This window comes from Dreissena polymorpha, chromosome 12, assembly GCF_020536995.1.
Source record: "Dreissena polymorpha isolate Duluth1 chromosome 12, UMN_Dpol_1.0, whole genome shotgun sequence".
Classification (NCBI taxonomy): Eukaryota; Metazoa; Mollusca; class Bivalvia; order Myida; family Dreissenidae; genus Dreissena; species Dreissena polymorpha.
The window spans coordinates 34,065,332-34,079,191 of record NC_068366.1 but is presented as its reverse complement, the minus strand read 5'-3'; the positions used below and the strand labels follow the sequence as shown (position 1 = coordinate 34,079,191).

At 35.3% G+C, this 13,860-nt stretch overlaps 1 protein-coding gene across 2 annotated transcripts in view; it reads left to right on the top strand.

Annotated features, from left to right (window-relative positions):
• LOC127853690 (serine/threonine-protein kinase 33-like) overlaps positions 1-8,668 on the top strand; it is a 64,206-nt gene extending 55,538 nt beyond the window's left edge. For both annotated transcript variants that reach the window (XM_052388408.1, XM_052388406.1), the window contains 4 exons: positions 1,986-2,101; positions 6,044-6,129; positions 7,190-7,414; positions 7,961-8,668. In XM_052388408.1, the coding sequence (XP_052244368.1) occupies positions 1,986-2,101; positions 6,044-6,129; positions 7,190-7,414; positions 7,961-8,245 (712 nt within the window). In that variant the 3' untranslated portion in view covers positions 8,246-8,668. The remainder of the gene's footprint in view (positions 1-1,985; positions 2,102-6,043; positions 6,130-7,189; positions 7,415-7,960) is intronic.
• Positions 8,669-13,860: the final 5,192 nt, after the last annotated feature.

Below are 13,860 nucleotides of genomic sequence, written 5' to 3'. Positions count from 1 at the left end.
AGACTAAACAGTCAGTCTTTTAAAGTTGCCACGTTTAAAAGACACTTGGATCGGCGACTTCTCATCGGATGATGTCGTGAAATACTTCCAAGCAGCGGAAGGCGTAGGTGGCATTTTGCTTGGACAGATATTTACTTTATGGGTGTAGCAATTATAATATTTTCAATTAAATGAGGGTGCAATACCAAAAACATTTCTTTAAGTATAATACCTGATTGAATATTGAGTAATTAATTAATGTTTGGACCATACGAAACGCAAATACTCATTAGAGGTTGAGTAAATTATTTTCTTAAAGCTTTTTTGATTGGACAACATGATTATAACCATACGATCTGTTTTGTTTTTCACACCAAGTCGGCTCTTTCTTTACTCATTTAATCTTTGATCATTTTAAATGTAATTCGAGTTATTAGATCAAGACGGGTCGGTGTTTTAATTGCCATACGGTCTTATTTGTTTTTTCACACAAAGTTGGCTTTTCCTTTACTAATTTAATCTTTGATAATTTTAAATGTAATTCGAGTCATTGGATAAAGTGCAGGTCGGTGTTTTGATTGCCGAAGCGATTTGCACCTATCATAATTTTGACACAAAGTGTCTGGCTTTGTTAGCGGGATTTATGACCGGTATACTGTCATCACCATAGCGACGCATTATCGTGCCAACCGGAATAAACATTATGAGACGAGGAACATTTTTTTTGACAATGTTTGAAGCAAATTTTACGAATACAAAGTCTTTGAAATTACTCGATTTTTTATTTTTTCTTCCGAATATTCGATTTGGAAAACAGTATCCGAATATTCGGTCCGGGACCGAATATTCGGATATTTGTTGACATCCCTAGTAATAATACTTGAAAAATCAAGCACGGTATTTAAACTGTACATCAACCATTGTTCTCTTTTTACGTGACATCGTCAAATTAACAGTTTGCAGATTTATCACATACGTCAATTAGTGCCAATTAAAGTTAAAAGAGACATAACGGTTTTCACATGTGTATTTTGGGGACCTTATTACTCAATTGTTACTACTAGGGGAACGATTGCGCTTAGAATTGCAAATATTGTCAAAACAACATTGATGGCAATTAGCTAGCGGGGACCCACCATTTAAGTTAAGTGCGCCGATTTATCACTTTTATCGACAATTATCAGCAATACTTTCATGCTTCAGTGCACATTTACCACACATCTTGCTGTCAAGACAGATTAGCAGAATATGCTTCGTTATCACTCTGATTGTTTTAATAAAAGTGTAACTATTATGACGGTCAGTCTTCCCCGAAAATTTGAAATCCACGAAATTACGTGTCAATGAATTAGTTGTTTTTTATTAAACCACGAAATTTCGTACCAACGAATTTCTATACGTTTACAGTAATTTGTGAGAATGCAATGTGATAATGGTGTATACATTGTGAGTGTGCAATGGGATAATAGTGTATACATTGTGAGTATGCAATGGGATAATAGTGTATACATTGTGAGTATGCAATGTGATAATAGTGTATACATTGTAAGTATGCAATGTGATAATAGTGTATACATTGTGAGTATGCAATGTGATAATAGTGTATACATTGTGAGTATGCAATGTGATAATAGTGTATACATTGTGAGTATGCAATTGGGTAAAAGTGTATTTATTGTGAGTAGATGAGTAGACAACAGGATTAAAGTCTATCAATTGTGAGTAGACAATGAGGTAATAGTTGATTAATTAAGATTATACAATGGGGTTCTAGTATATATATTGTTAGTATACAATGGTTTAATAGTCTATATATTGTGAGTATACAATGGGGTAAAACTGTATCTCTGCTTAGTATTTCTGTATTGTCAGCTTTCAAAATATTCACATGCAATTGACTGGTTTATTTTTGTCCTATGGTTAAAGTTGTGAACTATTTAAACAAGATATGGTCAGTATTCTTAGCTCTTAATCAATCAGTGATGTCTGTGCTGAATGCGTTGCAGATTCTGTGGTGTTCCACCGTTCAGGTCTAAAGACGAGGAGAACCTATATGAGCTTATCAAGAAGGGAGATTTGGACTTCACGTCTAGTGACGTGTGGGAGGAGGTCTCGGACGAAGGTAACGTTGAATTATTGAGGGAGAGGTGGCATCTCTGGGTGGTAATTAAATACCCAGGAATATTGTACAAATTTGGTTATAAGAAATGTCGAAAACCTCAAAATCTAAATCAGAATCTTCAGTAGACCAAATGAGGGATATCTCTGAATAACCAGGCTTAGCACAGCTAGGTACTGTCATCAATAATACAGTAGTGAGAAGAATAGAAACGTCTTCGAATTGTCAATGAAATCCAGTTTTCCATGACACCCCTCATGTGTTTTTTTATTTTCTACCACTTTTTAACCCTCTACCACTCAGTTACGTATTTTGTCATTTTTGTAGTCCCTTAGAAAATCTTATTAAATGAAAGACCTTTCCTAATGTATTAAAGTTTTAAAGGCTTCATTTCCAATCCTAATAAGCAGCAAACAGCATAAAACCGTAAAAGCCTGCAAGTAACTCTCAGGCTGTTCTGGTTTTATGCTGTTTTAATATGGCCATTTACACTTCGCTTCTGAGTGGGCAAGGGTTAACATGCAGCAACATTGTCAAAGTGAGTGGGCAAGGGTTAACATGCAGCAATATTGTCAAAGTGAGTGGGCAAGGGTTAACATGCAGCAACATTGTCAAAGTGAGTGGGCAAGGGTTAACATGCAGCGATATTGTCAAAGTGAGTGGGCAAGGGTTAACATGCAGCAATATTGTCAAAGCGAGGGGGCAAGGGTTAACATGCAGCGATATTGTCAAAGTGAGTGGGCAAGGGTTAACATGCAGCAATATTGTCAAAGTGAGTGGGCAAGGGTTAACATGCAGCAATATTGTCAAAGTGAGTGGGCAAGGGTTAACATGCAGCAATATTGTCAAAGTGAGTGGGCAAGGGTTAACATGCAGCGATATTGTCAAAGCGAGGGGGCAAGGGTTAACATGCAGCGATATTGTCAAAGTGAGTGGGCAAGGGTTAACATGCAGCGATATTGTCAAAGTGAGTGGGCAAGGGTTAACATGCAGCAATATTGTCAAAGTGAGTGGGCAAGGGTTAACACGCAGCAATATTGTCAAAGTGAGTGGGCAAGGGTTAACATGCAGCGATATTGTCAAAGCGAGTGGGCAAGGGTTAACATGCAGCAATATTGTCAAAGCGAGGGGGCAAGGGTTAACATGCAGCGATATTGTCAAAGCGAGGGGGCAAGGGTTAACATGCAGCAATATTGTCAAAGCGAGGGGGCAAGGGTTAACATGCAGCAATATTGTCAAAGCGAGGGGGCAAGGGTTAACATGCAGCAATATTGTCAAAGTGAGTGGGCAAGGGTTAACATGCAGCAATATTGCCAAAGCGAGGGGGCAAGGGTTAACATGCAGCGATATTGTCAAAGCGAGGGGGCAAGGGTTAACATGCAGCAATATTGTCAAAGTGAGTGGGCAAGGGTTAACATGCAGCGATATTGTCAAAGTGAGTGGGCAAGGGTTAACATGCAGCGATATTGTTAAAGTGAGTGGGCAAGGGTTAACATGCAGCAATATTGTCAAAGTGAGTGGGCAAGGGTTAACATGCAGCAATATTGTCAAAGTGAGTGGGCAAGGGTTAACATGCAGCGATATTGTCAAAGTGAGTGGGCAAGGGTTAACATGCAGCAATATTGTCAAAGTGAGTGGCCAAGGGTTAACATGCAGCGATATTGTAAGTGTGGTAATAAGAGACGATGGAAACCTCTATAACAAAATCTAAATTGTTAGCTTTGAGTTAAATAATTATTTTTGACTAAATTGTTAATAAATCATTAATTACAAAAAAGATTCATTAAGGTAGCGCACCTCTAATGGGCACATATCCAAATATAATCTAAGTAATTATTTTCTTAATCAGCATCATTTCACTGAACTACATGCAAATTTGTAGGTAGGCTTTCCATGCTTTTTAAAAAAATATACCGATTTTTTCAAAACCACCCCCACGCTCGGCTTTTGTCCAGTTTATTTTCACCCCTGGGGTATATAAAAGTTCCATAATTCATTCAAATTTCCAAATATGGGCATGCAGTTGGTGTGTACAGATGCTGTAAAGGTGTTTAAAGTTTAAACAAGATGGAATAAGTATTCTTTTACAGACATTTATTTTTTACAAATTTTTATCTATGGAAGAGCGCCATGAAATGTAAGTGATTTCAGCCAAGTAAAAATTGGGTCGTTTAAAATACAAAGTGTCATAAAATTCAAAATATTATCATTTAAGTCATATTTTAAACTTAGTTTTTATAGAAACACTATATACAGCAAAAATACCAAGAAATAGACAGATTTACCGTTTACTTTTTGAAATAAAAATAAAAATGCAACATGCATGGTTCGTATTTTCAACAGTAAATCACCCATTTTCGCCATAATGTGTTTTAATTTTAATAATTGAAGAATGTGCATAAAAATTGCAACATATTTAACAATAAATATAGCTTATATGCCATATTAAATCAAATTACGTTAGAAAATAAATAAAACGCGTCGCAAAAAAGTATACGTCGTCTGCAAGATTCGAACCTGCGCGGGAATATCCCAAAAGATTTCTAGTCTATCGCCTTAACCACTAGGCTACGGCACCTAATAGTAGGCTCTTCAACCTTCGAAGAAATCGCGGGAAATCATTAGAGGTGCGCTTCCTTAATGAATGCTTTGAGTCTTTTGTGTATCAGGAATTTTTTAACACATAAGTTTGAAATAATGTAATTTGAAGTTTTTATATTACAAAATATTGACAAACTGTAATTGGATAAAATGTTCACCTAGCAAAACTTGGTTGTCGATAAAATGCCAAAATATTGTTGTAATTTTCATTAGAGAATCGTCCAAAGTCTCAAGCATATGTTACATTAACATGACTGAAAGCTCAATTTCTGTGCTTATGCTAATATGAGCAGTGTTCTAAGAAAACTGGGCTTAATGCGTGTTTGAAGTTTCGTCCCAGAATAGCCTGTGCAGGGAAAACACTTTCTGCCTACAATAGATTTTTAGTTTAGAAGATACTCTTTTTTTTTATTCTGTAACTGCGGATCGTCTCGTTCCTGATTATCTTGTACTCTGGTACAACACTTAAGGCACATGCATTAAGCCCAGTTTTCCATGAATGTTTCTGATGTGATTAAACCCTTTACCACTAAAATTCGTATTTTCAGGCAATTTTGTCCCTTAGAAAGTTATATTTAATTAAAGACCTTTCTTACTAGATTCAAGTTTTAAAGGCTTCATTTCCAACCTTTAGATACTGATGAGCAGCAAACAGCATTATGACAACCGAACAGGCTGCGAGTTACTGGCAAGCTGTTCTGGTTTTATGCTGTTTTCACAGAGCCATTTTTACTTTGCTTTTGAGTGGGAAACGGTTAACAAATAATAAATCCTTTAAATGACAAAAAAAAGATTCAGTAAGGAATGCTTTGAGTCTGTTGTATATCAGGATTTTTTTTAAATAATGAGTTTGAAATAAAGTAATAATTATTCGACTTTATTATATTACAAAATATTGCTAAACTGTGTATAGATATAAATTAATCGTCTTGTAAATTTTGTATAAACCAAAGTTCATGTTCACCTAGCAAAATTTGGTTGTTGATTAAAATGCTAAAATCTTTGTATTCTTCATCAGAGAATCGGTTTAAGTCTCAAGCATTTGTTACATTAACATGACTGACAAACTTAATTTCTGTACACATGCTTTTATGAGCAGAATTCTTAGATAACTGGGCGTTATGCATGTGCCCAGTTTCGTCCCAGATTAGCCTGTGCAGGGACGATACTTTCTGCTTCAACTGGATTTTTAGTTCGGAAGAAACTTCTTTTATTAAAAAAGTCTGTAACTGTGGAAGGTGTCGTTCCTGATTAGCTTTTACGTTAAGATGACACTTGAGCCACATGCTTGAAACTCAGTTTTCCATGAACGTTGCTGATATATAATTAAAATAATCTTTGCAGCCAAAGACTGTATACGAGGTATGCTGATCGTAGATCCAGCCCATCGATTTACAGCGGGAGAAATACTTAGCCATCACTGGATTACGGTATAACACAGAATTACTGCATTCCTAGGTTGTAGATATATTGACTTTATTTTGGATTTGGTGGAATATTGATTTTATTTCACTCATGATCATAGAAAAATATATTTTCTATGACCACTCATGAATTAAAATTTATACTCCACCAAATCCAAAATAATGTCTTTTTGTTAACCAGGTTTTCCGAAGGAAAAAACTGGTTATTAGATTGGCGAATGCGGGCGGGCTGGCTGGCTGGCTGGCTGGCTGGCAGGCTGGCGGAACAAGCTTGTCCGGGCCATAACTATGTCATTCATTGTGAGATTTTAAAATCATTTGGCACATTTGTTCACCATCATGGGACGGTGTGTCGCACGAAAGAATCACGTCAATATCTCCAATGTCAAGGTCGCCACGACTAAAAATAGATTTTTTTTTAAAACAAACTTACAAAGGGGGTTAATTTTTTTTGTTCATTTCAAAAGTTCAGTTTGAGTTTTCTCCCTTTATCACATTTTTTTTTCACAATGAAAACCTGGTTTTGTGACAATTTTGTCCCTTGTTCAACATAATAGCAGTGTGCATTTACAGACCTAATTTTGTTCTAATATCATACCGGTACATCAGTATAAAATTTAGAAAACTCAACACAAAGACTATCTTCTAACAAAGATATATGTGTATTTTCAAATGGACCCTTGTAGGCAGTCTTGTAGTAGCAGTGTGGAAGAAGAGGCCTGAATTCTTGATATTATAACTTGAGAGACAGAAAATGTTGACTTACAATATGAAACAGTGTCTTAACAAGCCCTGATGAATAACAATGAAACAGTTATGGGAATGTGCAAATTACAACCCTTGTCTGTTATGGTGTATGGACTTTCAAAGAAATATAACGTTAACAGATAAGGACTTACAACAAGATCATTGAATGTCATTCTGTGACCTTTAAATTAAAATGATCAGTCTGAGTCATTAACATATCTACATGTATGTTTCTTAGGCAGGGATTAGGCCCCAGTACTGGTAATTATAATGTGGCAATATATCATTGGAAAATTATGTCCACTTTTGTCAAAATTAGGGTGACAGCGAAAGTAAGTCAACCAATGTCTTGAAACTGATGAGGGAATGGAAGGACGACATAAAACAAGAGAGAGATGTGGCTGACAACGACAACAGTGCAATAAACGGGGTCATCTCAGGACCGTCCGAGGAGGGACATAACGAGGCCAATAACAACGAGGCAGACCACTCCACAGAGAGGACGGGGTCAGGGGGAACCAAGAAACCTGGCTCAGAAGGAAAGGTGGGCTTAGATTTAAACCTATTTATTTCAGCTTGATTGCATTGAGAGTCTAAGGCTTATTGGAATGATCTCAAGTCCATTTCCTGGGTAAAACTAGTGCTTGATACATAAGGGAGTTCCAAAGAACGCTCTGGCAGTGGGGATCTAACCCATGACCTATCTGTTGCTAGATGGACACCATATCTATTATGCCACAGCAAACATTAATGGCGACAGGTGGGCTGCTTTTTCTAGGGATGTTAGATCTTTTCATCAGTTTTGTGTGCTTGTGTTGTCCCGTATATGACTATATCAATTGTTGAATATAAGATGTATTTATCTGGAATACTGTGTATTGAATAATATGAAATATATAAGAAACAAATGAATATTATCATCATTATTTCTAAAAATAAATTATATACTTTGAACCTTCAGTCTTAATTCTTTTGCATATTGCAAGAAAAGGAACGTTTTTGCACTTATTTAAAAGTTTAACTTCTTTTTGGGATGTTAAGCCGCCAATGAATTTCTATTTAACATTAAATATCCAGTATTCCTTTGTAGAGCTCAAACAGAGGTTCAGTTGGTCGGTCGTCAACAGGAAGCATTCCAAAGACAACAGGGAACTCCCTGAAGATTCCGGGTACAACCCCACGGGCCAACAATACCCGGTCACCCATGCAAAGCAAGGTGACCTCCAGTGGGGCCAGTCAACCCCGGGCTACCCCCCAACCCCTTAGGAACACTGCAGGCACACCCATGGGCTTACGGGCCACAGCCACTCCCACACCTAACAAACTAAACACACAGTCTAGACCCACTACAAAAGGAAATCCTTCGAAAAAATAATGCAAAACAGAGAGATATCATCTTGAAAACTAAAGTGAACATCATTTCAGGTTTGCTGAATGTGATCAAACTGCTGTTATTAAAGTGTATTTCAAAAGAAAATGATCAAAGAAAAAGGTTTTGCTGCCTATAAGTGTTTTATAGCCTCAAGAGCTGATGACTGGTTGCTAGTGATAAAACTGAAACATTCTGCTTCATAAACTAAGTTGATATACAACTGGCGACCAATATTCAGCTGTCTAATGCAAGGTTCACGTAATCATGGGTATTTTTCGACATCATTACTTTGACATGCTGCATTTGACTGACAGATAGAACTGTGACCCATCTACAAAGTTTTCACGAAAACAGGACTCGAGTGAAATAATAAGTTAAAGTGTTTTATATGTTTGAAGCTTCAGCATTATTTAAACTCAGCTTATCATCAAGCATGGCCATGTTGGCATGCAAAGCCAATGAATGGGAAAATTATTTAAAAGACTGCTGTGTTGCAGATAAGTGTGTTCATACTCTCCCGTCCAGATAGGCTTGTTTTTTTCTGCTGTGATTATTGTCCAAATATAATGTGTATAACAATCAGTTTGTGAATGTACATGTATTAGCGTTTTCACGTGTCAAGTATATTTTGGCCATGCTCTGTGAAAAGGGGGTTTAATGCATGTGCGTAAAGTGTCATCCTGGATTAGCCTGTGCAGTCCGCACAGGCTAATCAGGGACGACACTTTCCACCTAAACTGGATTTTTGCTAAGAAGAGACTTTCTTTTAACGAAAAATGCCATAAAAGTGGAAAGTGTTGTCCCTGATTAGCCTGTGAGGACTGCACCTGCTAATCTGGGAAGGCACTTTACGCATATGCATTAAACCCCCTTTTCACAGAGCACAGCTCATTTATGTAATCTGTGTGATTACAATGTGTATGATTGCTCAAGGTCCATGTGAGCCTGGCTGTGGGAAAACAAAGCTTAATGCATGTGTGTAAAGTGTTGTCCCAGGTTAGCCTGTGCAGTCTCCGCAGGCTAATCAAGGATGACATTCTCCGCTTTTATGGTATATTTTGTTTTAAGAAAGACTCTTCTTAGGAAAAATCCAGTTTAGACAGAATGTGTGGTACTTGATCAGTGGACTGCACTGTGTAATCTGGAATGACACTTAAGGCACATGCATTAAGCCCCATTTTCCCTGAACAAGGTGCATATGCATTGTTCTTGTACAACTTTATTGGCATCTTGGGAGTCTGATCTATGGATTTATTCTGCAGACCATTGTGCTTCTGATCATAATGGTCTCTCCTTTGGAGTAGATTAATTTTTTTCCTCTTCATTTTATTGACCAAACATGTTGGTGCATTCTGTATCAACGTTTTAATTTGTCTGTTAAAACTTAAAAAAGGCGCTATCACAAACAGAACGTACAATTTTGGCTAACTATAAAGACTTAAACTTAGTATTCATATGCAAATATCTATATCTCAACCTACAAATTAGAAATATAACATTATTTATTCCGTAATGTGTCAAATTTTTCAGGAAATATCGTGTTATATAAAGTTACTTGTACAGTTATTGGTATCAATTCATGTCTTCTGTCCATATTGCTTGCACTTTTGTGCCAAAGTCTTTACATTACACCTCGTGCATAAAGGCATTCATAATTTTGTTCCTGTTTACCAAAAAATCATGTTAAAGTGACTCAGGAGAATACTTTACTGTTTCTAATGAACTGTATAAAAATAGCATACCCTCATTTGTTTGTTACCCATGTGCAGATACATGTATTTGCACATGTTTGCATTTATTTATTGTGAATATTCACTTTATACTTCACTGTCAAAACGTAAAACACAAGTGACATATTAGTATCAGTTGGATAACAATTACTTTCATGTCTTAAAAGGCTGTTGTCTTTATAATGACCCTGCTACAAAACAATTAGTGGGACACTGGTATCATGAAGACAAAGAATGACATGATGCAAGAGCGTTGTAAAATTACTCATAGACATAAAAGAAATAGTTACACAATGTACCGAATCTGAACACAAAATGGTAAAATATAGCTCATGTTAAGATGAAAAATTTGTGTGTATAACTTTTCATGAGTCGGTCAATAAACAATTCTGATGTAGGCCTTTAAATCAATTCTGGCTCCCATGTTGCTGTATTCCTACACATGAAAAGTTCTTATCATGTTTATCAACTGATAAACAACGATACCTCTAAAGGTTCTTCTTAAATAATGTTCCTGGTTCTTCATTTAACTATTTTCAAAAATGTTCGTGACCAATACATGGCCACCAGAGCGTACTTGAAACCTTTATTCCTTATGCAGTATTTCAATGCCCTTTTCTTCCAATTGTGTACCTCTTGTTAGTTTACTGACAACATATGTCAAATGAACTATTATTTTGAATCTGAATGTACTTTCCTATAGGTTATAATTTTGAATTCATTGACTTCCATTGACATTGTTTTTCAAAATGTTAAAATATTACACCTTATAATATTTCAACATCATGAATTAAACATTACCATTTAATGCTTCCTAGGTATTGTGTGCTAATTCTATATGAACTGGATTGATCAGACTTCAATTATAACTAAATTGTCCTATCAAATAAAACAATGGGAATTTAAATACTGTGAACATATATAGTTTTTGTTATGATGTCCACATTAAAACACTGTAAAGTGCACTTCCAATGGTCAAGTATGTGAATTTATGTCCTGCTTGGATTAAAAATGACATCTTATATCTTACCTCCTTCAAAAATGACCTTATCCGATTGGCTTTGAGCGGTCACGTGCCCATGGTGTATTTTCCATACACCCCGAGTAATTTCCATACACCCTGAGTAATCGAGTAGTCAGTTGAGATATAATCGTTAGTTAGTAACTGATGGTGTATGGGATATACACCCTCAGTACTTTCATACTATACTCGAGCTTCGCTATCGTATGGTATGAAATTACTGAGGGTGTATATCCCATGCACCATCAGTTACTAACAGTGTAATCAATAATACCAGTGAATTTCAAAATGAATACATGTTGGTATCAAGATGAAGGATCTAGTACCATGGAATAACCATAATTATGTTTTAGTTTCAAGATAGCCTGACGTTTGCTTTTTGGCAAAGTGTTAAATTATGTACTTGTCCTTATAGATTTAAAAATAACATTTTTATTTTATTTATGAAAATGCTATGAAAAGAGTGTACTAATAGAAACTGTATTGGTAATAATACTAATATGTAGCCCCAGGTAGATAGCATATCTGACAATAACAATCAATAGAAATGCATGCCATTTGATTTTAATATTTGTTTGGTTTCATTTAATTTTAGTTTCACACGGCAAGCGTATTTCCATTAATTATTCACTTTTTTTCATCATTTTGATTACTTCTGGTCATTTATTTAAGGTTAACAAAGGAACGTAGTTATTGACCTTATTGTGTATTCAAAGTGCTGTTGACTCCAACATGAATTTTTATACAAAGATTTTTACTAGCCATGTGTGATTAGACTATTTTGCAAGATTTATATTTATAGTCTACTGTAAATGAGCAAAGCTTTGGGAAAATGGAGCTTAAGGCATGTGCGTAAAGTATCATCCCAGATTAGCCTGTGCAGTTCTCTCCATTCCAAAAACACAGTCTAGGCTGAAAGTGTTTTCTCAGATTAGCTTGTGGGGACTGCGCAGGCTAATACGGGATGAAACTTTACACATTAGTATAAAGCCCTCTTTTCTTAGGGCTGGCTCAAATGTAAAGCTATTAATTGGATGAGGACTTCATCATTTAACTCAAGTACAATGTATCTGATACAAATGATGCATTATACTCAATTTGCTTGTCAACTGATTTCATTGGTATGTTTTAATTTAAGTGAGAGTCAAAAGATAGTTTTGAAAACACAACCAAACAAATTTGAATTTTGAAAACGTATTTTACAGTGGAAGCCTCAAGAAATAACATCATTGTGAGAATTATGTTCTGTTTTGATTTGATCTACATGTACCTGGACATGTTTGGTGTAATAAATATCATTACTATTTTGGATGGACGGTTTATTGCTTAAAACAGTTTACAAGAAGAAAGAAAATGTCATTTATATCTTAAGTATGTCATCTTTAGAGGATTTGTAATTTAACATAAAATAGTGTGATTAAAATGTATACCAACTGTTTGTATAGTTTATGATTATTATTAATAATTTGGTCATCAGAAAAATAATGCCTGTGGTCATTTTTCTGTGAAGAGTTGTTAAAGATTGCATTTATTTTTGTTGATTTGATTAATTGTCACTTTTTCATTGACCAAAGTTGGCAAATGCTTTTCTACAAATGTGTTAAATTGCATAAATGTGTGAAATTTATCAATATTCTTGGCAGCTCATTAAATCTTTTAAATCTGCTACAAATATTGTTTTTTGAAATATCTGCCTCAAGGTTTAAGCCATTGTTATATCATTCAAAACTTGATCCAAAGGATTTGCCTATCTTGGTTGTTATAGTGTGTATAGTTTTGAACATAATATCAACAACTTTTATCATTTTCATCAATTTGAACTATTTTGTTAATAGGCAGTATTTGGCCAATTTTATTGATAATACCCTTATGTTTATTAAATGCGTAAAATGCTAGTTTGTTTGTTATATTTTACATATTGCAGACTGACAGACAGAAATCTGACAAAATTAAAGTATAAATTAGTTGCATTTACTTTTGAAAACAAAAATAAAGAATAAACTCTCTGATAAATTTACTATGAAAGTTAGCCTCATAACATTTGAAGTTTTGACTGGACTGCACAATACTAATCCTGAACATTTCAAAATTGAAATTAAACAAGAAATTCAGACTTCAGTAAGTTGTTTGTTATAAGGTGTTCATATGCTTAATCATTTAATTGAGGAATCTTTTTCTTTTTTTCTTAGCTTTTTATCTGTATTTTTTTAAGTCCTAGAACTTCCGTGTTTCCTAGTTAGGAAGTCATGTGACAATAATTGGGAGTAAATTGAATCCGCAAGCCCTCAATATATGACAACTGTTTTAGTGCTATCGGTCACAATTTTTGACACATTGACTAAATATAGGAAAGAAGCCTTATATTTCAAGATGATGCATCTGAAAAGCTCTTCAAAGATCTACAACAATGACGAACAATAATTATCTTGTTGTTATTGCATTTAATTCTCATGGAAGACTGACTTGGAGAAGGCTAAGACTTTCATGCAGAACAATTTTCACCAATTCTAGTCTAACAGTATTTCTGTGACTTCTTGTTGATGCTGCTGTACATGTACATCGTAACAAGAATATAAGTATTGCCCTGGAAAAACAGTGCTTAATGCAGGTTTGTAGTCTTAAGGTAGTGCACCTCTAATGATTTCCCGCGATTTCTTCGAAGGTTGAAGAGCCTACTATTAGGTGCCGTAGCCTAGTGGTTAAGGCGATAGACTAGAAATCTTTTGGGATATTCCCGCGCAGGTTCGAATCCGGCCGACGACGTATACTTTTTTGCGACGCGTTTTATTTATTTTCTAACGTAATTTGATTTAATATGGCATATAAGCTATATTTATTGTTAAATATGTTGCAATTTTTATGCACAT